Consider the following 25840-nt stretch of genomic DNA (forward strand, 5'->3'; position numbering starts at 1 on the left):
TGGTGGTGCTATTTGGGAAGTTTAGGGGGTCTGTCCTTGCTGGAGGAAGCATGTCACTAAGGGCAGGCTTTGAGGCTTCCCATCTGTAGGATGAATCTTAAAAGGTCTTATTAATAAAAAGAAACCCAGAGCCAGGTATTGAGGTGAACGCTGAAAGATCAGAGAAACAGAACAAGCCACAGCTAACCTCACCTTGTCAACTTTGCTGCTGATCCTATTTCCTCAGACTGAAATCCTCTGAGTTACTTCCCAGTCCTCGTGCCTTCATACGTTTCTACTTCCTGCCATCACTTCCTTGGATTAAAGGCATGTGTCACCATGCCTGGTTGTTTCCAATGTGGCTTTGAACTCACAGAGAAATGGATCTCTGTCTCTGGAATGCTAGGATTAAAGCTGTGAGTGCTACCACGGCCTACCCTCTATGTTTAACATAGTGGCTGTTCTTTTCACTGACTCCCAGTAAGTTTCTTGGGGTGCACAATATATCAACCACACACATCTTCTTTCTAGTTCCAGTTTGCTCTCTGCTTTGTGTGTGTCAATGGAGAAGGGATCTTTCAGCTTTCTACTCTGGCCACCTGGCGCCATGCCTCTCTGGCCATTCTGGACTCCCAAATAAACTCTTCATTCTATAAATTGCTTCTTTCCATGGTGTTTGATCACAACAAAAGAAAAGTAACAATACAGCTACCATGGTTTCAGTAAAGAAGAAGTATGAAAACTGAATTAAAGCAAGCATCAGGAAAAAGAATATAAATACACTTTATATTTTCTGTGCAAATAAGTACTGGAGTTTTGGTTGGTGGGAAAACTATCCCAAGTGATTGTTTTAAAATAGGGGTTAGGACAGAATGTAAAGTTTACATGCCTACTGCAATGGACAGCAAGGAAGGAAATTGATGTGGGAGCGTGGGAAAGAGGTAAGTCCAGGAGTGATTCACACATGTGTCATGGGTTAACAACATGATCCTCATTCAGTAACATAAGCACACCAACTGGATTTGTTTTAACAATGAGAGTACCATTTTCTCAACACTTCTCTTTCTGGAGTGACATAAGACCAAAGATGATGGGGCTGATAACTATTACTACTATCCTCAGGTTTGGATGTTGGTGATGGAAGCCAAACCTCTATGGCTGTTAGGCAAACACTCTGAATGGCACCCCTAACTAAGGAAATATTATTTCAAGACTGGTGAGAAGGTACTGGACTCTGAAAAAAATCAGACTGTGGGACATTCATCTTGTTGTATGAAATAACAAACAACTGATGAAATGCAGAAGCATTTCCAGATGAATGCTAACCTCAAACTTGTGTTCAAACACACCCAGAAGGCAACTGAGCCTGGTTCTCCAGACACATTCAACTGAGAGGGACTGGGGTACAAATCAGTGGGGTTATTCATTTCACTATGTTTTTTGTTGCTGTTGTTTGTTTCTTTTTAGTTGATGTTTTTTGTTTGTTTCTTTTCAAGTGACTAATGGTGGGAAGGAGGAGCAACACAGATAAGGTAGAACCATGAGAACATATGGGAGATGGGTTACAGAGGGATTATGGAAGAGTTAATGAATTGGCAGTCTCATATGCATGGAGGAACTGTTGGCAAGGGACAATAAAATAAGTGAGCAAAAAAGTATTCCTAAGGAGTGAGAAGGAAGGATGATGGAAACTGACAGCATGCATTGGTTTCGTGTGACATGGAACTGATGAATTGAGGTGGGAAGGAGCCAATATCATCTCAGGTACCATAAAGAACTAACAGTTCAGGGCATCAGATGGATTATCTTCATGAATAGTGTAATTACCAAGATTGATCATGGAGGTAATTGGAAAGGAAGTGATCCCTAGACGCTAATTTCTTCAGTGAATGTAGGAGGGAGACCGAAGCCTCCAACAAGGAGGGCTGCTAAGTGAATGTCTGAGATAACATTTGATTTAATAGGGCTAGGTTGTGTAATCATGAAAACTGGACCATCTAAAGTAGAAAAAATTAAGCCATGATGATGATGATAGAATCAGATCCATAATACCAACAGACATTTCAGGTTTTTAAAACAGAAATTCATATTATTATAACTAATTTCTTGAACTGTAGCCATCTGTTTGCTAACACCAATGATATAGAGATATAATTACACAGTAATGACCATGACTGATAAGTATAAATGATATGGCTTGCATCATTCTTCAATTATTCTTATTCACCTATAAGAACCACAAAAAGGTAATTATTTCTGATGATTTGATATTTATAGAAACAAGGCAAATGGAGACCATCTTTCTTTTTTTCTTTTTTTACCATTTGTAATCAAATACTGACCAGGATTGTTGGACTGGGCCTCCATGGGAATCATGAGCTTTGCCCTGGTGGCCCGGCGAGCTGCAAGGGACCTCTCCAGAGTGGACATGGAGCTCCCTGCTTCCTCGGTATCTTGACCTAAAAATATCATAAATTAATGACTATAAGAGTAATAGTAATAATTTCCAAAGAAATATATCTTCCTCTAAGTAAAAATTTCCCATGTGTAAACTATTTGATTTTATACTTAAAAGACTCTACTCCACCACAAAATCTCTTAGATTTGATAAACATTTTCATCAAAGTAGCATGATGTATCAGCAAGATTAAAAAAAAAAGAACAAAGCTGGAGATGTCACCACACATGACCTCAAAGTATACCTCAGAGGCAGCTGCAAACATTATGTAGTAGGTGGTACTAGCAGAAAAATAAATATGTAAAATAGAATGCAGGACCCTGAAATAAACTCACTAAGTTATAGACACATAACTCTCAACAAAAGTGCCAAGCACATGTGTTGAGGGAAAATGTGTACATACAAAAATTATTAATTCTGGGAAATACATAAAAAGTATCTTCCCTCTGTGAACATGTGATATCTAAAAATTCAAAAAAAAAGAGAGAAAGAAAAGCAATATGGGGCTGAAAAATATTTAAAAGTAAAACATTACCAAATTTAGCAATGGACATACATACATTTATATAATTAATTTATTAATTCATAATTAGTTCATAGTCAAGTCAGCAAAATCTATGCCAGACATGTTGCCACTACACTCCTGAAACCTAGAAACAATGACAACATTTTTCAAAGCAGTGAGAAGAAAGCAATCTAATCCGTGTACTGTGGTGCGACACTTTGAGTGGCTGTGGATTTCCCATCATGAACCGTGGCTGTGGATTTCCCGTCATGAACCAGGGAGGCCAAAGTAATGCTCCAGTTTTCAAATGCTAAAAGAGGTAAGTGACAAAACTTTCAAGTCTCAAATGAGCTGGTGACGCAGAAATTATCCATAGTGCACCACCAGTAAAATGTGCTCCAAGAGTAATTGTTAAGTAAGGTTATTTTCTGATAAAATAAAATGCAAGGGATTTCTTTCTAGCACTTTAATTCTGGTGGAATGGCAGCTCATTCCCTATGTTTTTTGTTTGTTTCTTTTCAAGTGACTAATGGTGGGAAGGAGGAGCAACGCAGATAAGGTAGAACCATGAGAACATATGGGGAGATGGGTTACAGAGGGATTTTGGAAGAGTTAATGAATTGGCAGTCTCATATGCATGGAGGAACTGTTGGCAAGGGACAATAAAATAAGTGAGCAAAAAAGTATTCCTAAGGAGCGAGAAGGAAGGATGATGGAAACTGACAGCATGCATTGGTTTCGTGTGACATGGAAATCACACGAAACCAATCATAAAATTGGAATCTTAAAATCATAAAAGGAATCTTCAAAAATTGGAAGCAAAATAAACAACAAGAGCTATACAAAAAATTAAATAATTATTTCTTCCTGTTTATTATTTAAAGTAGTACTTAATAAGTGGAAACAAAAACTAGGACAGTATCTACTATGTGTATTAATTCTCAGAAATAAATAAATAAAAGAAAAAAAGGTAATTTAGATCCAGCTATGTAAATATTTCATAGTTTTCAGATAAACCATTCAACGTTGGTGGGTGCCTCTGGTCTTCTATTCCTGATTCTGTAGCTACATTTTAATTCTAGGAATTAAGCTGTTTAGAATGACAATTGGTTATTGAGAATTTTACCAAAATATTTTCCATTACAATTTTTGAATCACAGATTTTTTTTCTGTATTTTGTACGGTGTCAGCCTTCCTCTATTGTAATAAATACTCCAGACAATCAACTCAGAAAGAGAAAAAAATTATTTGTGTCTTATAGCTTTGGAGTTTGAGTCCATAATTAATTTCTCTGTTGCTTTTAGACTGCGGAGAGGCAGAACATCATTTCTGAAGCAGCTGGTTAAGTAAAACCACTTCCCTCAGAGATGGAAGCCAAAGAAAGAGAGGAAGGGCCTAGAATCCAACTTTCCCTGAGAAAATACTCTCTAATGAACAAAGACTCTGTCTTCTAGGCCACACCTCCTAACTTCCTACCACTTCCCAAGAGCAACATCTATGAGGACAGTGCATGCACCAGGGCTTTGGAGCAGCAGTAATCCAGCCCAGACTAAGTAAAAACATCTGAGGTCTTTCTAAGGGGAGTACGTGATATTATTCTCCATTGGTCCAAACAGAGTTGGGAAATTTATATAAAATCTTCAGTTGACATGTAGAAAATTAAAAACAAATAAGTTAAGTTCTAAGATTATTTTCAATGAGCTGAGTATTTTTTTTTAAGTTGAATATCCAAATGCTACAATGTTGGAATGTACTTTTCTATGGATGGGATATGGACTAACCCTCGGGATTTCCAGCAAGGGATGTACTGGGTTTCATGTTTAGAAAGCAAATTCTGTGTGTAAACATGAAGGTCATTAGATTCTAAGTCTTGTCTTTCTTTCTCTTTTGTAAAGTTTTATGTCAAGGAAAGTTTGAACCCCATTATGTGGCGAAGAGTGTCATCATTGAATTGAGACTTTACCATGTTAGTCACTATAAATTATACTATTAGGAAACTCTACCTGTGTGGTTGGGGAAGAAGAGGTTATATTTAAGGCAGTTAAGTATAAGGGTTACAAATGATGGAAGAAATTAGGAAAAGCAAAGGGAACCTTTTATTTGATGAAAAATATTTTATATTAATTCAGCTAATATTTAATTCACTTCTCTTTCTGTGGCTGAAATATAAATATCGAACATGATTTTTGAGTTTATTCAGAATTAATTTCATGCACAGAGAAGTTAACACTTTCTATAAAACTACTAAATAAATTCATTGAAATTTGGTAATTAAGGCATGGATTTGAAGGTTGGAGGATTTTTAGTCATAGATGACCAGTATCAACTATATCAACCACATTAATAACTATGTAACCTACAATACTGTATACCCCACAATCCCAACTATGTAACCTACAGTACTGGCCATATGAACTACAGCAGTTGTTCTCAACCTATGGGTCATGACCCCTTGGGTGGTCACATATCAGATATCCTGCATATCAGATGTTTACAACACACTCACAATAAGCAAAATAACAGTTCTGAAGTAGCAAGGAAATAATTTTATGGTTGTGGGTCACCGCAACATGAGGAACTATACTAAAGGGTCGTAGTTTTATGAAGGCTGGGAACCACTGAACTATATCAGTGACTATGTAACCTACAGTACTGTCTATGTGACCTAAAGTGCTGACTATGTAAACTATAGTACTAACCGTGTGAACTACAATAGGGACTATCTAACCTACAGTACTGACCATGTAAACTACAGCAGTGACTATATAACCTACTGACTCTGTAAACTACAGTACTGACCATAAAAAGTACAGTACTATGTAACCTACAGTACTGACTATGAAACCACGGAGATGACTAAGTAACCTATACTACAAACTATAGTGTTGATCATGAAAACTATAGCACTGACCATTGAACCTACAGTGCTGACTATGAAAACTATAGCACTGACCATTGAACCTACAGTACTGACCACTGAACCCATAGTACTGATCCTTGAACATATAAGACTAGCCATGATAAAAAAAAAAAACATACAGTACTGACTGTACAACCTATACTACTGATTACATAACTCAAAGTACTGACAATATAACCTATAGTACTTACTATGTAAACTGCAGTACTGAATGTGAAACCACAGTACTGACTACATGACCTATTGTGTGACATAACCTACTATATTAACTATAAAACCCAAAGCTTGAGGCTTAAGTTGCTTCACTTATTTTATGAGGAGATAAACACTTATCTCAAAGTATATTGTAGGGATTCTGTGAGATAATGTATGAAAATGACATAGTACTTGACAGAGTAATCTTTCTTTACATAGCTTTTGCCTCCTCAGAAACTTTATCATGAACACAGGACATGGTGGCACAGATATTTTCTCCCAGTACTCAGGAGGTAGAAAAAATAGGACCCTTGCTTGCATTGGGACTTTGAGGCAAGCTTGGCGTACTTGAGACCCAATGCTAAAAAAAAAAAAAAAGAAAGGAAAGAAAGAAATGTGAAGTTTCTTTCCCTGTAAGCAATGCTGTCCTCATGTTGAGGACAAATAGACACAAGTGTCCTCTCATTCCAAAGCAAACAGTCACCACTGGGGTCAAGCCTCCCTTAGTACTTATTGAGAGACATAAAGCTAGTCTAACTGCTTCAAAGGTCAGTATAGAAAGAAAAATGGGGGTAAATGGCATCCTGGGAGTCTTGAAAAGTCTTCTGAAGACAGTGTCAACCCCCTCCACTGGGAGGCAAAGACATTCTCCTGTCCCTGGTGCCCAATCCAGAATTAAGCTGCAAGATGCAACCTCTGAAAAGAATCGAAGTTCCTGCAAGAAATTTGTTTTCCTTTCATTCTGCAGAAGGAGGGAAGCCGTCTCTAGCAGTGGCCTTGCTGACCTATCATGTGTCTGTCAAAAACAGAGGGAGAGGTAACAGATGAGACAATGACCACGGAAGTGTAAGATCTTTTATGGCTGGTCTTGACAAAGATGTTGGAGCTTCTTGGAGATTGAGTGGGTATACAGAAACTCAGGCTTGATTCCTCTTGCTGAAACTACATTAAGTACTTTCACACTGCAAAGGAACCGTGAGTTTGCATGGAGAGCTCTGAGCTGATTTCTAATAGCATAAACTTGGAGGAATTCCTCAAGTGTGGGTGAAGAACTCATACTTGTGCAACAGGAAAGATGCAGCTTAGGGCTGTTATTTAGGAGCCCCCACAGACAAAAGCAGTGAAGAATTCTGGGGTCTTTTTGACTCTTCTTTTCTTCTTCATGGCATCTCTTCTCTCTCATGTGCCCCAAAGAATGGAAAGCGAGGGCTCTGTGGGTTGGCTCTTAACTGTGACTCAAAGGTCCATGTATTAGAGACTTGGCTACCAGCTGGTGGGGTTGATGGGATATGTGAGAACATTTAGAAGGAAGTTAGATGGTTGGGAACATTACAGAGGTGTTTTTGTTTGTTTTTTACTCTTTTGGGGGCCCACTACCCAGATCCCAAGGAAACACACACGGAGGCTTATTATTACTTATGAATGCCTGGCCTTATTTTGGCTTGTTTCTTGTCAGCTTTCCTTAACTTCTCCCAACTTCCTTTTGCCTCTGGACTTTTCCTTTTCTGTTCCTGCATACTTTTGTTTGTTTCTTACTCAGTGGCTTTCTGGGTGGCTGAGTGGCTGGGTCCTGGAGTTGTCCTCCTCCTTCTCTGACTCCTAGCTCTTTTTCTTTTCCAGCTTTCTCCTTCTATCTATATCTATATCATCTATATCTATATCTATATCATCTATATCTATATCATCTATATCTATCTATCTATCTGTCTATCTATCTATCTATCTATCTATCTATCTATCTATCTATCTACCTATCTATTCTCCCTGCCTGCTGGTCCCACCTATCCTTTTTCCTGCCTTGCTATTGGCCAGTTCTTTATTAGACCACCAGGTATTTTACACAGGCACAGTAACACAGCTTCATAGAGTTGAACAAATGCAACTTAGTCAAAAGTAACACACCTTAACATCATATTCTACAGAGGGGTTCTTGGGAAGCCACTCTCTTCTTTTGTTGGTTTGCTTTATCTTTATGTCCAGAATCCTCTGCCATGTATTTCCACCATGATTGATTGACAGTGTTATCATGGGCCCAAAGCAACAGGGCCAAGCTAACAGGGACTGAAAGCCCTGAAACTGTAAGCCATGATGTAAACTGTCAACCTTTCCTATTTACAGCTAAATTATTCAGGTATTTTTTATATGTTAATGGAAACTTGACTAAGAAACAGGGAAGTGCATGAAGGTGATTCTAAGACAGACCATGACCCTTCTGCCCCATTTTAGCATTCCAATCTTCTTGAAGGTCCTAGAAGATTGAAAGAACAGATTATGAACCCAGTCTCCATATCCAAAAGTCTAGCTAGCAATGAGGAAAGAGAACCTTTACATTCTAGATCATAGTTATCAATATGGCTAGGTTGCCCTTGAATCTGCTCATGATGACCTTTAAAGACTAGGAGAGGAATATTTAACACGTGCTTGAAAAATCAGTGACTAAAAATCCTTGTTTTAGACATCTTGAAATAACAAAGCCCAGTAAACCATCTGCACATTTTCTTGACTAAGATATTTTGTTTAGTTTTAAAACAGAGGCTTCCCATTTAGAAAGGAGATCTAGGGCTTTTCTAGTGCTCATCTTCTGTGCTATTGTCCTTCTGGTAAACATTCAGATAATACGATGACCTCCAGAAAACAATGTATTTTAGAACCAGTTTATTGAATTCTTAGTGATCCCTGGATATCATTTATTATGCTCTAGTCTACTGAACAATTGGCATTTCTTCATTTAGCTCTGTGTACCAATAGCTTTGAAATGACTTTGTCCAGTGAGAGATCATATAATAATGTGACTGGAGATGACAGTTGGTCTCCATGGTAATGAATGCCAAAATAACAGTATTTTTTCATTCTTCAGGTGCTCTTAATGTTATTTTTTTCCAAACAATGAATCAATAGCAAATTTAGAATCATCTTTTAATAACCCACGGAGATTGAGAAGTGGAAAATGTATGGCTAGCCTCAAACTTTATTTCCTTAACAACACTTGTGTGAGAATATCATTACCTGAATGCGAGGCGCTTTTGCTTCCCATCTGGGTTTCTGACTGGCTGTGGCTAACTGGTGTGAGGTCTTGGCAGCTCTGGATAGGGGAGTCCCTTCCTGCAGGGTCAGTTCCTGAAGGCTTCTCAATATTTTTCATTTCCATTTCTTCATGATGTATCCAAAGGTCAGGAGGTCGGAGGTCCTTTTGACTACCCTTCCTCTTGCTCACACTGTGGGTGGCCCGTTTCCTGTACAACAAAGTGAGAGAGCAGGTGTGAGTGCTTCTATCCAATGGTGCCTCCTCTCTTTCCTTTGTCAGTTCACGTTGGAAGTAGAGAAAAGAAACAAAAGGACTCCCAGGAGGAATCAGATGAAACCCCAAAATTGGCAGGCTTGTCTTGGCTGTCTTTTCTCCTTCCCCCCTGAGCCTCAGCACATTTCTAGGAGATGCTGAGCTGAATCCCTAGGGTCCCAGCAGCCTGCCAGAAGCCATTCTCCAGCTTCAGCAGCTGGAGATTCATGCACAAGGTGACAATGGGTTAGAGGGAGCCATATGCCAATCTTTGGAGGTAGGCATAAGGTACCTGACTGCAACATCTGTTTCAGAGATAAATGAAGGAGTAGCTTTGAAAGGGCAGATAGAAATAAAAAGGCCAGAATTTGTGCCAACAGCTGAGATTGGAGCTTAGAAGAAAGTCTATGCCTCGGCTTTATAATTTAATGTGCAACTGGGATGCTTGTTATTTGAAAACAAAAGGCTGCATGAGGACATTCCTAGGTGAATAAAACACTTTCCCTTGGAGTCATGTCTGCATCCAAACCTGGTAAGAGTTGCCTTTTGAAATTAGAAGAGAAAGAAAGATCCCTTTACTGGAAACATGTTTTGAATCTCCCTTATTTACTTCAGTAAGATTTTTAACTACCCAATTTTTTTTTCAGTGATAATCACATCTTGAGGTTACCGACACTCAAATGCTCTCTGTGTACAAAGTAAAGTAGCATAGTGCTTATAACTAACCATTTGCATCAGCAACAATCCACAAACCATGGCTCACAGGCCAGATCTGCCCCAACCTGTCTTGCAATAAAGGTTTATTGCGATGTGGGGGCCTTCGTATGCCCGTGCACTGCAGTGATGGAACTGAGGAGCTGTGTTGGAAACTATATGCTGAAAAATCTTAAACTGGGCCTATTTTTAACCCCAGAACTATTTTCAACTATGTTTTCTAATTTCATAAATGTTAATCTCTACCTGAAATTTTAATCTTTAAAAACATAAGACAGAATGCAAATAGCTAAAAATCTGCTTTGAACAGAAGCCCTTAAAAGTCTTTAAAGAATATGTACTTTCTACTTTTTTCATTTACAAAGTGGCTGCTTTATTAAGGATATAGCTTGAATATTTATTGAGTGTCAAAGACAAGGTAATCTTGTGTGTGTGTGTGTGTGTGTGTGTGTGTGTGTGTGTGTGTGTGTGTGTGTGTACATGGAGGCCAGAAGTCAACCTTTGGTGTTATTCATCCAGAACAGTCTATCTTTTTTTGAATCAGGGTCCTAGGAATCACCAACTGGACTAAGTTAGCTTGCCAACAAGCCCCAGGGATCTGTCTGTCTCCACACTACTGGAGCTTGAACTGCAATGCCTGAGTTTTACAAATACATTAGGGATCCAACTCAGTCCTCATGTCTACCCAGTACAAGCACTTTACTGAATGAGGCATTTCCCCCCAGGCCCCAAACAAGCTAATCTTAATGAAAAAACTATAACCTCTACAAAACCATTGGGAATGACTTTGCCTTTCCAATTACCGACATAGAAGCTTTACAAATATTTTCCAATTAATATTCAGGGGTATAATTTGTTGAAATTTCCCAGCATTCTTTTCTGTCTTTCTGAAGTATACTGATGAGAACAGGAGACAAAGAACTCCAGACTTACTAGCTGCTTTGTGGTTTGCTAGAGAATAGTGTGTGCTGACTGCTCTACTACCCTCTCAACAGCTTTGTGGTTGGTATCATGACAGCAGCCCTACATTGTCCCTGATCATGGTTGAACCAAAGTCTTAGGTAGTTTTCTGGTATCTAAGACAATGATCACTGGCCTTCATGATATGAATCCATTTTCCTACACTTCACTCGTCCTCCTCAACATATCTACAACAAACCTATATGTATTCTACCCCTAGTGACAGAATAGATGATTTTCTCATGGGTAAACAGATCACTGTGTGGTCTCTCTTTCTTTCAGACTTCAGCATGCCCATGATTGTCTTTAGAGAAGCACAGTTCCCACACACAGAATGACACCATGTGCTTCCTCAGGATAACTCGACATTTAAATAGTCCATTGAAAAAATCCTGATGAAAACTTTTTAGTGGGGTCAGAGAGATGGCTCAGTTGTTCAAAGCGCTTGCTGATCTTCCACAGACCCAGGTTTGATTTCCAATACTCTAGTCAGGGCAGCACACAATGATCTATAACTCCAGTTTCAGGGCAACTGATATGCTCTCTTGCCTCCCTTGATACATGTACACACACACACACACACACACACACACACAGAGAGAGAGAGAGAGAGAGAGAGAGAGAGAGAGAGAGAGAGAGAGAGAGAGAGAGAGAGAGCTTAAAACTAAAACTTAAAAACATTTCTTATTTTTGTGGACATCAAGGTGAAATGGGTAAGCCTGTAATTTCAGCATTTGGGAGGCTAAGGCAAAAAGGCAGGTTGAGTCTCAAGGCTACACAGTGAGTGGTAGGTTAGCATCCTTTACAACTGAGACTTTTCTCAGAAAAACAAACAGATATACAATACACACACACACACACACACACACACACACTTTTTTTTCTGTATGAAACCAATAATAAACCCAGAATTCTTGTTGCCTCATGCTTAAATGTATGCCTTGTTCAGTCATCCATTTATTCCCATTACTCTGAGGCCAGGCATCCCAGGGGTCCCATAAATTTAAAAAGTTCCAGCTCTGGGGAAAGGCAGCAGCTTTCTGTTGGCTGTGAATCATAAACTTAACCAGGAGGAGGAAGTCATGATTCCTGGTCAATGCAGACAGCTTTGCTGATTTTTCTAAAATTAATTTAATTTAATTTTACATATCAGCCACAGATTCTCCTGTCCTCCCTCATTCAGCTCCCCCATCCCCACCCCACTCACTTCCCCCTATTCCCATCTCCTCCAGGGCAAGGACTCCCCTGGGGATTCAGCTTAGCTTGGTAGATTCAATCCAGGCAGGTCCAGTCCCCTCCTCCCTTTGCCCAGGCTGAGCAAAGTGTCCCTGCATAGGCTCCAGGTTCCAAACAGCCAGCTCATGCACTAAGGACAGGTTCCATTGCCTAGGAGCCTTTTTTTTTTTTTTTTTTGTTTTTTTTTTTTAGATACACATCTTCTCTAGGCTGCTCTCAGCTGACCAGTGAGATGCTGGGGAGATCCTGCAGGTCTCTACACAGGTTCATTTGCTGTTTGTGTTTGGTCTGTTACTATTCTGTGGTGATAATGTGTTCCCCAATATATCATACACCCTAATAAATTTATTTGGGGTCAGAGAACAGAACAGCCACAAGTCAGACATAGAGGCCAGAAAATGGTGGCACTCACACCTTTAATCCTAGCCTTCTGGAGGCAAAGATTCATCCAGATCTCTGTGAGTTCAAAGCCACCCTGGAAATAGCCAAGCATGGTGACTCATGCCTTTAATCCCAGGAAGTGATGGCAGAAAGCAGAAAGGTATATAAGGCGTGAAAACCAGGAACTAGGCTGGTTAAGCTTTTAGGCTTTTGAGCAACAGTTCAGCTGAGATCCATTCTGAATGAGGACTCAGAGGCTTCGAGTCTGAGGAAACAGGATCGGCTGAGGAATTGGCGAGGTGAGGGGGCTGTGGCTTGTTCTGCTTCTCTGATCTTTCTGCGTTCACCCCAATACCTGGCTCTGGGTTTGTTGCGTTAATAAGACCTTCTAAGGTTCGTGCTACACCATTCACCACTCCTCTTCTCACAATGTCTGCTTTTCAAGAGAGGAGCCTTCTGCTCAACAACATTCCCCTCCAGCTCTTCCACGTGCACTGTGGCAGGTGTGCAATAAACCCAGCAGGTGCTCATAACTAGCGCTTCTGAAATTTGTCTTCAAACTCCACAAAGGACAGCTGTTATCCGAGCCTTCTGCCCACCTGCTGTGTCCCTAGCTTAATGGCTGAAACTGTGGCAGAACTCAGCTCTCTAGTTTCTGCAGGAGAACCTTCACGACACGAATGCAGATGGACCTCGTGATGACTTTCCAAAGTGTGGCCCAGGAGCAGAGCTAGAGGAGGTACTACCTGGGACCTTGTCAGGATTACTGAACCAGAGACCCTATGTGTGTTTTAACAAGCAAATCTAACACATGTAAAATACTGCCAGGTGATTTATTTAGTTTGTTTGCTGATATTTTAGACATGATGCTCCTATGAAGTAAAGAAATGCCACACATTGAACCCCTTGCTCACAATGCAAAACGATTATTTCCCACAGTTATAGCACCTTCTTTCAAAAAACACCTTTAAAATGGGAGCTATGTCTTCCTACCACAGGCACTCTCAAAGACAAAATGCAAAATTCCTCTGAGCCCTCTGCTTTGGCCCAGTCGTGCTCAGTAAAACACTTCTATCATGATGGAGTCCTGGACTTTGTTTGATTATTTTCTGTCCTCCATAATTTTGGAATCCCGGTTACTTAAGTATGCTTATTCTTCATTGATCCCTTCATTTTTCTCTTCTACAGAAATCTTAGACTAGTGAACTTCCTTCCTTCTTTTTATGCCTCTCATGTAGGCATTGGGCGTCAGGTGCTGTACTGAGCTGTCAGGCTATTTCTCTGCCATAATATAATTCCTCCAGCAATGCAGGGCAAACTTCCCTTTGCACTTCTTCAGCATTATCTAATGTTTTACAACAATAAGTCACTCACGTATTTAATGAGAATTTGTGGAATAAGAAACATATGTCAAGAAGCATGGTAAGTACTACACATACAAAGATAGGCAAAATATTAGAAGCATGATAAATGAATGAAAAGTATCATGACTCTGGGGATTTCTGTTTTGTTGGATTAAGAAGATTGTACCAGAATATAGTAGACAGCAAGGCTGAAAAAGCAGAGGGTTCAAATCACTGGAGGCCTTGCCTCCTACAGAAATATCCTGAATCTGATCATAGAATAAGTGGGTAATTTTAGAGATATTTTTTAGTTCAAGAGTTAATATTTATTACATTCATTATTTATAGGAAGCCAAACCACACAAATGTCATACATGCAATGATAACAGAAACATACAAAAAAGAACTCTTCATTCTTGTTATTTGAGAGCTCCTTCATGCCTTCCTTAACATTCAAGCTGCTCTTTAACATAACCTATTATTCGAAGTAAACCTTCATTTTTGATGATCGTGTTCGGGGCTATGAGTGGTTTAGAAGCAACAGAGATTGAGCATTTGTTTTATGTATGACTGCATCCAATCAAGTTCTAATGTACTGCTCTCCTCTCCTAGATGCTTTGTCACGTTATAATAAATCATTCAGGCCCTACTATGTGCTAAACATTCATTTTGTTTAAGTTTTACACCAGAGTCAGACGAATAAGCAGTCATATATTAATTCCCTAGTCAAAGGCATGCTCAAGGTCCAGTGGATTGTGCAGCAGGATGCTTCACCACCTGTGTAGAGAGAACATCAGGAAGGAAGGGCTGTTGTATGAGTGAAGACACAGCATAGGCTGTGCAGGAAAAGGATGGTGGAAAGTAACATGAGTCCCTTTCTTTCTCCATTCACTGTGGTGATTATTTTTCCTTGACTAGTAGCTGTTAACCTTGTATTAGAAACTCAGAGGATGTCAATGCCTGACTATATCTGTGTTTTTAAGGCCAAGTTAATTGATCTTCAAACCCTAAGAAGTTGCCAGTGAAACTCCTTGTGAGGTGAAGATGAAAAAAAAAAAAACAATTAAAATATTAAAGAGATGAAGAATCACCGTTTCCTACAGATGTTAAAAGACAGTTGATACCATTTGATATTTAGTTGATCTTCAGTATTGAAAACAATCATTTTTGTCTAGATTTGAATATATGCTATTCTTTAAAACTTGCTACACACATTAAATTTCATACAAGGCTCAGCCAACAACTGTTTATATATGGGGAAGGAGTTTTATTTCCTTATTTTAATTTAATGTAGTAAGACAAGATTGTTATCTTCTCTAATAACTGCCATATGAATGTAATAACCTCATGTTCTGAATTTCCAGGATAGGCTCAACATTAACTTTTTAATCTTTATTAAGTACATACAGATTCTAACTCAAAAGTATGTGATTTCTATGTTTACAAGGAAAATAATTCTTTACTTTCAATAAAACTCAATTCTTCTATATTACAATGTTCTATTGTAATCTTGCTAACTGAAAATATATGTGGTGATTCTCCTCCAAGTATGAAAACTTTAATTACCAAAACTAGGCAAAATGTATCTATTTTTCATTAATCTAAAGCTATGTGCTGCAGTGTGATTTTGTAATTTACAATTATTCCATTTGGGATTGCTGTGCTTTAAGTTGGACTGGATTATGGAAACATTTGTATTGGTTCTAAGGCTGAAGACACTGATGCTCAAGGATGAAGGACCTGCCAATATAGGACAAATCTAAAAAAAGGTATCATCTGCACCACCAGCAGGAGAATTTAGATGGAAACATTGTTCGACTATTTCATATGATAAAGCTTAAGTGCTGTGGGATGTCTTTCTGTACACTGTGAACATGTGTTGTTCTGATTGGTTGATAATAAATAAAGCCATTTGGTCTATGGCAAGTCAGGTTATAGCTAGGCGGGAAATTGAAGAGAGAGACAGGAAGAAGAAAGGCAGAGAGGGGAGACGCCAGTCTGTTGCCCAAGGAACAACATGCCAGCAGACTGGTAAGCCATTGAATAGGTGGCAAAACATAAATTAATAGAAATTTGTTAATTTAAGTTATGAGAGCTAGCTAGCAAGGGCCTTCCATATGTTATGCAGTTGGCAATTAATATTAACCTCTGAGTAACTATTTTATAAGTGGTTGTGGGACCTAGAAATAATTGCAAGGAAAAAAATCCTTTATCCTTTCCCTTAACATACATCCTAAAATATAATTATATTACTATAGCTCTGTAGCAGAGCTTGATATCAGGGATGGTGATACCTCTGGAAGTTTTTTTATTGTACAGGATATTTTTAGTTGTTCTGGAGTTCTGTTTTTCCATATGAAGTTGAGTATTGTTCTTTCAGGATCTGTAAAGAATAGTGTTGCACTTTTGATCTGTAAATTGCTTTTGGTAGGATGATTATTTTCATTATGTTAATCCTACTGATGAATGAGCATAGACAATCTTTCCATGTTCTGATTATCTTCTCCAACTTCTTTCTTCAAAGACTTGGAAGTTCTTGCCATACAGGTCTTTCACTTGCTGGCTTAGAGTTACCCAAAGATATTTACATCATTTGTGGCTATTGTGAAGAGTGTTGTTTCCACGATTTCTTTCTCAACCCCTTTATTATTCATATATAAAAAGGCTACTGGTTTTGTTTTGTTCTGTTTTGTTTTGTTTTTGAGTTAATGTTGTATCCAACCACTTCGCTAAAGGTCTTGGAGAGATCAGTGATACAAGAAACATATCTAAATATAATAAAAGCAATATACAGCAAGCTGACAGCCAACATCAAATTAAATGGAGAGAAATTCAAAGCAAGGCCACTAAAATCAGGAACAAGACAAGGCTGTCAACTCTCTACATACCTCTTCAATAAAGTACTTGAAGTTCTAGCTACAGCAGTAAGACAACAAAAGCAGATCAACAGGATACAAATTGGAAAGGAAGAACTCAAACTCTTTTTCTATTTGCAGATGACATGATAGTATGCATAAGCAACCACAAAAATTCTACCAAGGAACTCCTACAGCTGATAAACATGTTTAGTGGATCTGTAGCCTGAACAGGCTGGTCATTTCCTGGGTCAGATTAGTGACTACTCCAACTGTCATCAGAGAGCCTTCATCCAGTAATTGCTGGAAAAAGATGCAGAGACCCACAGCCAAACATTAGGCTGAGATCAAGCAATCCTGATGAAGAGAGGAAGAAAGGTTTGTAGGAGCCAGAGGGGTCAAGGACACCACAAGAAAACTCACAGAAATAACTAACCTGGCTCATAAGAACTCAAAGAGTTGGAACCAACAACCAAGGAACCTGTATGGGAGCAACCTAAGCCCTTGACATCTATGTGACAATTGTGTAGCTTGGTCTACTTGCAGGACTCATAACAGTGGGAACAGGGCCTGTCCCTAATGCTTTGGCTGGCTCTTGGAACGTGTTCCTCATACTAGATTGCCTTACTCAGCCTGAATAAAAGGGGAGGTGCTTAGTCTTACCACAACTTGATATGCCATGTTTTGTTATACCCATGGTTGGCCTGACCCTTTCTGAACAGAAACAGAGGAGGAATGGATTCATGGGAGGGGATGGAGGAGAAGGGAGGAAGGAAATATAAGGAAAGAAGAGAGGGGAAACTACAGTTGGGATGTGAAATAAATAAATAAGTTTAAAAAATCCATAAAAAAAGCCAATTATATATGTATATATATATTTGAAATTAAAATATAATTACATGATTATTTCTAGTTCCTTCTATATACCCTTGCCTTGCTCTCTCTAAAACTCATACATTCTTTTACTTTAATTATATATATTTTTTTTTTTTTTTTTTTTTTTTTTTTTTTTTTTTTTTTTTTTTATATATATATATATTGCTGAATATCTAAATACAACCTGATCAATCAATATATTATTTTTAAACTGTATTTATTGGTGAGTGTCTGCACATGCATGTGTGCTATAGAGTACATGTGGAGGTCAGAGGACACTTTTGGGAGTGAGCTCTCTCCTTCAGTCACATGGACTCTTGGGATTGTATTCAGGTACTCAGTTTTGGAAGCAGGTACTTTTATGCACTGAGCCATCTTGCCAAGGCTTTACAAGGTATTTTATCAGAGAATAAAGCAAAGGTCAGTGGATCTGTCACTGATGACATCAGAGGAAGTGTGAAATTACAAGTATTGAGAGACTTTGTGTGTCAGATAATGAAAAACCAAAGTTTGATTTCTTCAGGTCATTCACAGGATTGTTTCTTTGTTTCCTCATTCTCTGTTTTCATTTACTAGCCATTTTTTGGGCACACTCTCTATCTTTGCCCAATAAAAATTTCAAACTCTTAGTATTCCAAAGGCCTTCTTGTGAGTTTCAAGGTGATATAAGTACTGCTTTCAGTAGACTGACAAGTTTTAGTTTGACTCCTTTAGAGACCAGACATTTTCCCCATAGAGAGACAATATACACCCAGGAATGTAGTTCACAAGTCAGTATGACCACAAAATGAGGGAAACAAGCAGAACTGAAACTCCAAACCCACTACAGATAGTGTCATTAAATTCAATATTCTTCATGAGTGGGCCATTTTTTGTTTGGTTTTTCAAGACAGGGTTTCTCTGTGTAGTTTTGGTGCCTGTCCTGGATCTTGCTCTGTAGACCAGGCTGGCCTCAAACTCACAGAGATCCACCTGCCTCTGCCTGCTGAGTGCTGGGATTAAACACATGTGCCACTGCTGCCCAGCTCCAATGATTTTAACAGTTGCTGAATATTTAACACCTGTTTCCTCTCCCCTTCATGAGAATTCTCAGCTCTGCCTCAGACACCTGATACCTTAATGATACAGCATGCCAAGTCTGAACAACCCTTCAGAACACCAGACCAGGAGGATTTTCAAGGTTTGACCGCCATGATTTGTCCATGGTTCATTTCAATGGAAACACAGATTGTGGCTGGTCCCCAAGGTAACCGGTTTGACTTGTGTGGAGACCACAAACAAGATGAATGTGTTTATTTCACGAATATTTGTGGTCTTGGTTTCCCTGTCATGAAAGCTTTCAAAGTAGGGCTGCCTCTTGTCTTCTGCCTTGTCATATCACCTCTCTTCCACACTTGTTGACTTGTTCTGCTTCATCACCTTGCATATAGCCACAGCAGGTGACCCTCACCACAAGTTACACACACACAGTGCTATGCTCTTGGACTGCCAGAATATTGAATCCAAAATAAACCTATATTCTTTATTATAGCTGCAGGTACTTTAATTTAATGGCAGTCTAAGACATTCACTAAACTAATTAGTTCTTGTCCCTGACCTTTATTAAGTGTTCTGAACTCTGAGAGACCATTTCTTCTCTCAGTGTTCACATCTGAGACTGACTTTGTTAAGCTCTTTTTCCATCAGCTCTCTTCTTTCAGGCGATGGACTGGCACACCAGTAATTACCAGGTCCAAACAGTATACCCTATGACTGCAGCTGGATATAAATTAAATTCCCAGGCTGTCTCTGGGTTTCTCTGGTGCTTTCCTCAGAATGCACTCCTCACCTGTTCCATTTCCACACAGAGTGCTGGGGGATACAATAGAGACCATCAATAGAGCTGTAGGGTGTATGAGAGAGTGAGAGAAAGACCAGGCGTGAGATGGGGGAAAGGGAGTTGCTAGAGAATCTTTCTTGACAATGAATGGAGAGAATAGCTGCCATGCCAGCCACTTTCAGCCTAGCCTCAGGCACAAACCTGAGGCCACAAACAAAGCAAAATGAACTGGAACAAAAGGCATTGAAGCCAATGAGAGAGTGAGTGCAGCTGAAAATACACAGAGTAAATTTGATAAAAACTGGAAAGTCAAATGGCCAGAGGACTGTGGCGGCTTCTGGAACCTGCAAATGCAGGCAAACGTCTTGGTCCTGAGGCATTGCTGGAGGGATGGGTTCTGTTCAAATCATATGTTCATTCTAAACTCTGTATGTGATGCAACCTTCTGTATACAGTAAAATCAAGAACTGTAGAATATGAAAATATTTTGAAGCCATTAATGATGTTATTTCCTGACATTTAAACATAGACAGGAAATAGGAACCTTTTCAAATTGCTGGACTCTTCTTTCTTTTCTAATGCCTAAGGGCTAAGCATTCTGTACATTTGTAATGACATTGAGTTTGATATGCTATATTTAGTCATCCATTCAACAAGCATTGATTACCTGCCTGCAGGACTCCCTGTCAAATGTGATAAATAAGCACTGTGGAGGAACAATATCTCCAACTGTCTAGAAGCAATTACAGAGATGGCTAGAGCAGATGCATGGTGGAGTCCCTCTCTGAGGGCTATTTACAGAAGAATCTGCCCCTGAGAAGTAAAAGGAAACAGAAATAGAAATGCAAGACTGTCTCTCGGGGTGGGGGTGTGTGTGCTGTGAAATCTGCAAGTCTAGCTGTAACTTAATTCTAGGGTTACAATGGACAAAAGTGGGTTTAGTCAGGATCAAGCAATAAGGGACACGTCATGGTAAGTTACAAAAAAACAGAGAGAGAGGGCAGAGAGAGAGAGAGAGGGAGAGAGAGAGAGAGGGAGAGAGGGAGAGAGAGCGAGCGCCATCAAGAATATAGTCGAAGAAGGAAGAGACTCTCTTTCTCTTGGGAGTCGGTTGCTACTCACTTCCTCTGCTGAGCTGAAGAGCGCCGGGTACAAATAACAGCCACAATCACCACTACCAACACTGTGAGGATGCCGACGGTGACCACGGTTATCACAAGCAGGTTGCTGTTCTTCTGAGGCGTGACACTGCCATGTGGGGGATGCATTTGTCCAATGGGTGGTTCTGGGGGAAAAACAAGTATACAGGATTCAGGTTTAGGGAGGGTTGTCACCACTGCTCATCAAACTGTAAGGAAGGTGAAGAGTTCTTACTGTTATGGTCTGATAAAGAGTGAAAACAAAATGAACCAAGTGAAATTAAACATGCAAATTTGGACAGGGAAAATGATTTAAAATGGTCCAAAGTAGATACAATGTAAATACAATTAACTAAAAATGGTGATATATCCATTTAATAGAATACTACCAGTTCTAACTCATGCTACAACATAGAGGCTAAGGGAAGTCAATTAAAGGCTGGATAGTGCTTCATTACACTTTTATAAAATGTCTGGAGTAGGTAAATCAATGAAAGTAGAAAACATTTCAGTGTTGACCAATGGATAGAAACAATGGCCAGTAGGAAAGGGCAGACAATGGTACTGAGCTGCCTTTCCAATTCATAGAATTGTTCTAAACTAGTGATTGTGTGAGCAGAACCTGTTGACTATACTAAAAACACCCAACTTGGATCAATTCCAAAGGTCAATTTATAGCAGCGTTATAACCTGATTAACAAGCTAAGATATATAACACTGAGAAAAAAAAATCCATGGAGTCTGCTTTGTGTTGGTCAACTACTGCTAGGTGTGGAGTCTGCCCCAGAGTATGGTTGATGAATTCAGTGACACTCCATTGCAGAAAACTGGTTTTTGACATCTATCAATTGAAAATAATTTCTTGGTCACTTTGTGTCTGCTTCCCCTTCTCAGTTCTGGGATTTTTTTTTTCTGGTTTTAAGGTCTGTGTGTCCTGTTAGATAGTCTCTGTGAGTTCATATGTGTATCAGTTCCACTGTATTTGGAAGGCATTTTTGCATCTTCCCTTTGGCATTAAAATATCTGTTGGGAACATTGTTGAGTTTCTACTAACAATTTACCAATCTCAGAATAATCACTGAACAGATACATATAGGACTTTATATCACATTATTTTGAGTAGTTGATAATGTGATTGCATTTGAGGAAAAAAAACATTGTTTTTTTTTTCATTTGGTATCCTATATATGTTAATTTAAAAGAAAATTTTAAAAAACCAACAATTCTGAGTATTTATTTATTTAATTTTGATTTTTTGAGACAGGGTTTCCCTGTGTAGCTTTGGAGTCTTTCCTGGATCTTGTTCTGTAGATCAGGCTGGCCTTGAACTCACAGAGATCCACCTGTCTCTGCCTCTGGAGTGCTGGGATTAAAGGTGTGCACTGCCACCGCCCGGCCAATTCTGAGTATGTATAAAAAATTAATAATTTCATCTCTTTATTAATAAAATGTAATCAATGTACTGAAACATGTCAAATTTGACATTGTTTCAAAATTGTGGTAAATAGAATTACATTTTAGAGGATTTATAGATCTTTTGGTCAAATTTGTTAAACTGAGCTTTCAAATCCCAGGCAGAACTACCATCAAAGGTAATTGGTGATTCTTGGTGAGTATAGCAAGAGGGAATTGAAGCAATTTTCTTGGTGGTTGTCATTCAAACAGAAATAAAGCACAAATTATGTTTTGAGAAGTTGAAGCATGTTCAGCATTAAGAAAGAATATGGAGTATAATCTAAAAATTAAATGCATCATAAAATTGAAGTAGTATCATATTGCAAATATTTAGCTTTGATTCTACCTGACATACAAAAATATTTAGGAAGCCTCTTCAGCATCTACAATTTCATTAAGGCTTTCAACTATGAGAGAATTCATGAACTATAGCACAATTTTTGTTTGCTTGCTTGTTTTGTTTTTTTTTTTAGTTGAAATCCAAAAGTGAATTTTTAAAAGGGTGCCATGAAAAGAAAAGAACATAAATAATTAGCAGAGTCTAAATTTATTTGCAACTGCCTGAGTATCCTGACAATAAGCTATTATTCTATTACTATGCTTTGAAGGATGAACCCAGCTAATGTTGAGAGAGCCAGAATAGCCCCATAATTCTGTCAGTCTAAGGAAGATGTATGCAATTTCATTATGTGAGAGGTTTAAGAACAAAACAACTGAACAAATTTTTGTCAATGCAGACTTCTGTTAAGGGTGAGATGCAGGTACAGACTTGGCTTTCTGGGACCTAACTTGCATATTTAATTGAGAAAAACCACCCCCTTCCAAAAACCTTAAAACATTACTAGGCCTTTGACTGGGAATCTTAGTTTTCAAAGGCCTTTGCTAAATTGTTTATAATAGCCAGGGCTTATGTCAGATCACATATTCACCATAATTCTTCTGCTAGCAAAATAGTAGAGGAAAGAGATTAAGGTTTTCTTTCACCATCCACGTGTCTACGGGGTTCCAGTTCACTTTAATCAGTCAGTGTAATAATTTGTGTCTCCAGTAGTGAATCTAGACATATTGCAGGTACATCACCAGTCTCACTCACTTAGCATAATATTTCTAAAACATCATGAAGTGATGGAGAAAACAGAGGAAGGATAATGCCAACAGTTTCTATGAACTGGTTGGAAGCCACTGAATGTCATTATCTGTTTTGTCTCCATGAATTTACCCTGTGAGGTACTGTTCATATGGTTAAATTTAATTATAATTTTAGCCTCACTAGGAATCTTATTCAGTTAAAAAATGCATGTAGTGGCATGCACTTCTCCAAATCACTGTCCTATCCTTCGTCTGAGGACTAACTCCTTTACATAGGAAAATTCTATTGATTGACATATTCATGTCAGTAGTTTGCGGCTTCGACAAGTTCAAGCACTTACACAAAACTTTTAAGTTTGATCCACACTGGGATTGCAACATTTAAGAAGTGAAAATGCAAGCTTTTGAGTGTAATTTTGAATAATTTCTTATTGCTTATGCATATAGGTTAAGAAGCATATATACACTGAAACTGAAATCTCTTGTAAAGAATTTACTTATGTTGGATTCTTAGGCAAATGTGAACAAATTACAATTTTAGTTGCTAAATCTAACACTATTCAAGACTGCATCCTTTAGGACATACAGCTTCTGAGAGGAGACAATTTTGCCTGTGGTTTACACTTACTCTGCCATTAACATTTACATCCAATATTACTGCTTAGCAATACTAAAAGCTATGAGGGGATAATTACTCCTTTTCCATTATCCATATGGTTTTCTTCTTTAATTTTCTGGAATTCTGTACTTCAAAAAGTACTATCCTGTGGTCATACTTATAACTGGGAATGGATTCCTGTTCAAATGACTTCATAAAATTGATATTTCAAAATAGGTGTGTTAGGATGATTTTAAAGTGTATTATTTACTAGAATGTATGAATGCATGTATGCATATATATGTACTGTATGTATATGTGTGTATGTAGGAGAGCATGTATTTGTAAGTCAGAATACCAACAATGAACATTATTTCTCTCTTTTCATTATGTGGTATAGGGATCGAATTCAGGTCATCAGAATTGGCAGCAAGCACCTTTATACACTCAGGCATCTTTCTAGCTCTACAGAATGATTCTAATAGGGAATATTGATTTCTTAAGAGAACTCTAGAACTAGAACCACTCTTTCATATATATAGTATATACATATATACACATATATAAATTCATATATATATATAATTTCCTCACACAATTAAAGCAACCTTTAAAAAATATCAACTTCTGCCTACTCATGAATTTTTTTCACCATCTCACCTTGGTAGTTTAATCTTCTGTTATTTCCACCTGGATAATTCTTCACATTGGGTCTTTGTTCCTGAAGTAACACAGTTTTAAACCTGTGTCTACAGTTTATTACTAGAACTATATACTCAGTGGAATCTTAGTAGCATTTCTTCAGTTACAAAATATATTTATTTATATTTTATGTATGTGTAGGGTGTGTATAAGAATATCTGTGTGCCACATGCACATAGTACCCAAGGACGTCAGGAGATGATGTAGAATCCCCTGGAACTGGAGCTATAAACAGTTGTTATTTGTCACATAGGTGCTTGGAATTAAATTCTGATCTCTGCAAGAGTTGCTAGTATTCTTAACTACTGGGCCATTTCTCTATCCCATTAATAACACTTCTGGAATGATGTTTTAAAAGTAGGAAGTGAGCCTGGTATAACGTTAAGGTTTAAGACAAACTTTGAATGGGAGTAACTTAATGAAACTGGCAACATTTGGTGGACAGAATTATTAATATCTAAGTTTACTGTACAAGAGAAACCACTGTTTTCAGTTCCAAAACATGCCTTTCACATTAATGCTGTGTACTCTGGCCTTGGGTTGATCAAAGACTGACTGAGCTAGGCATTGACTTCTCAAGGATTACAGAAATGAGGGGAAGAACATGTGAGAAAAAAACATGAAGATCTGGGCCTCCTGGAGGAAGCATCCTGGATTTAACCTTACTTAAACCTAGCTGGAAAAATGTGTTCAGGACATCCTCTAAGGTCTGAATATCTTGACACACCAAGGTAAAGCATGTGTTGAAATCTAAGCTCTAGTTTAGATTGATTCTATGCTGAGGACTCTGGATATGGTAATGTAATGGAGGTGGAACCTTAATGAACTGAATCTGTGTCCACATTAGAGAAGCCAAGAGAACCCAGTTACCATTTCCACCAAGGGAGGACACAGAATACACCATATGTGAAGTAAAGAAGAAGGTCTTCTCATAAGCACAACCTACTATGACCTTGGTCTTGAACTGTCTTCCCAACCTTTGGAAGAACTGTGAACAAGTTCATGTTGTTTACAAATTACCCAATGTAAAGCATTTTGTGATAATAACAGGAATGGCTAGAAAATGTAAGTCAAAGTAAATTTATTTGTCTATTAAGTAAAGGGCATTAATAGTAGAGGAAGTTATAGGGGGATTAAAAAGTTACTAAGGGACTCTATCATTTGCTGTTTGACAGTGGCCTAAGCATCTGGTTGTATAAACACACACACCACACACACACACACACACACACACACACACACACACACACACAAACACACACACTGTGTGCAAACTAATATACTGATACCTCTTGGAAAATTATGCATTTGATTATACTAGCATACAATAGAAAGTAAT

At 38.4% G+C, this 25840-nt stretch overlaps 1 protein-coding gene across 2 annotated transcripts in view; it reads right to left on the minus strand.

Annotated features, from left to right (window-relative positions):
* Positions 1 to 25840, minus strand: part of Dcc (DCC netrin 1 receptor) — a 1151759-nt gene that overhangs the window by 56020 nt on the left and 1069899 nt on the right. For both annotated transcript variants that reach the window (XM_028864828.1, XM_028864827.1), the window contains exons 23-25: positions 20641 to 20803; positions 9064 to 9290; positions 2322 to 2438 (exon numbers count right to left, since the gene is read on the minus strand). In XM_028864828.1, coding sequence (XP_028720661.1) covers positions 2322 to 2438; positions 9064 to 9290; positions 20641 to 20803 — 507 coding nt within the window. The remainder of the gene's footprint in view (positions 1 to 2321; positions 2439 to 9063; positions 9291 to 20640; positions 20804 to 25840) is intronic.

The sequence above is a fragment of the Peromyscus leucopus genome, chromosome 19 (genome assembly GCF_004664715.2).
Source record: "Peromyscus leucopus breed LL Stock chromosome 19, UCI_PerLeu_2.1, whole genome shotgun sequence".
Classification (NCBI taxonomy): Eukaryota; Metazoa; Chordata; class Mammalia; order Rodentia; family Cricetidae; genus Peromyscus; species Peromyscus leucopus.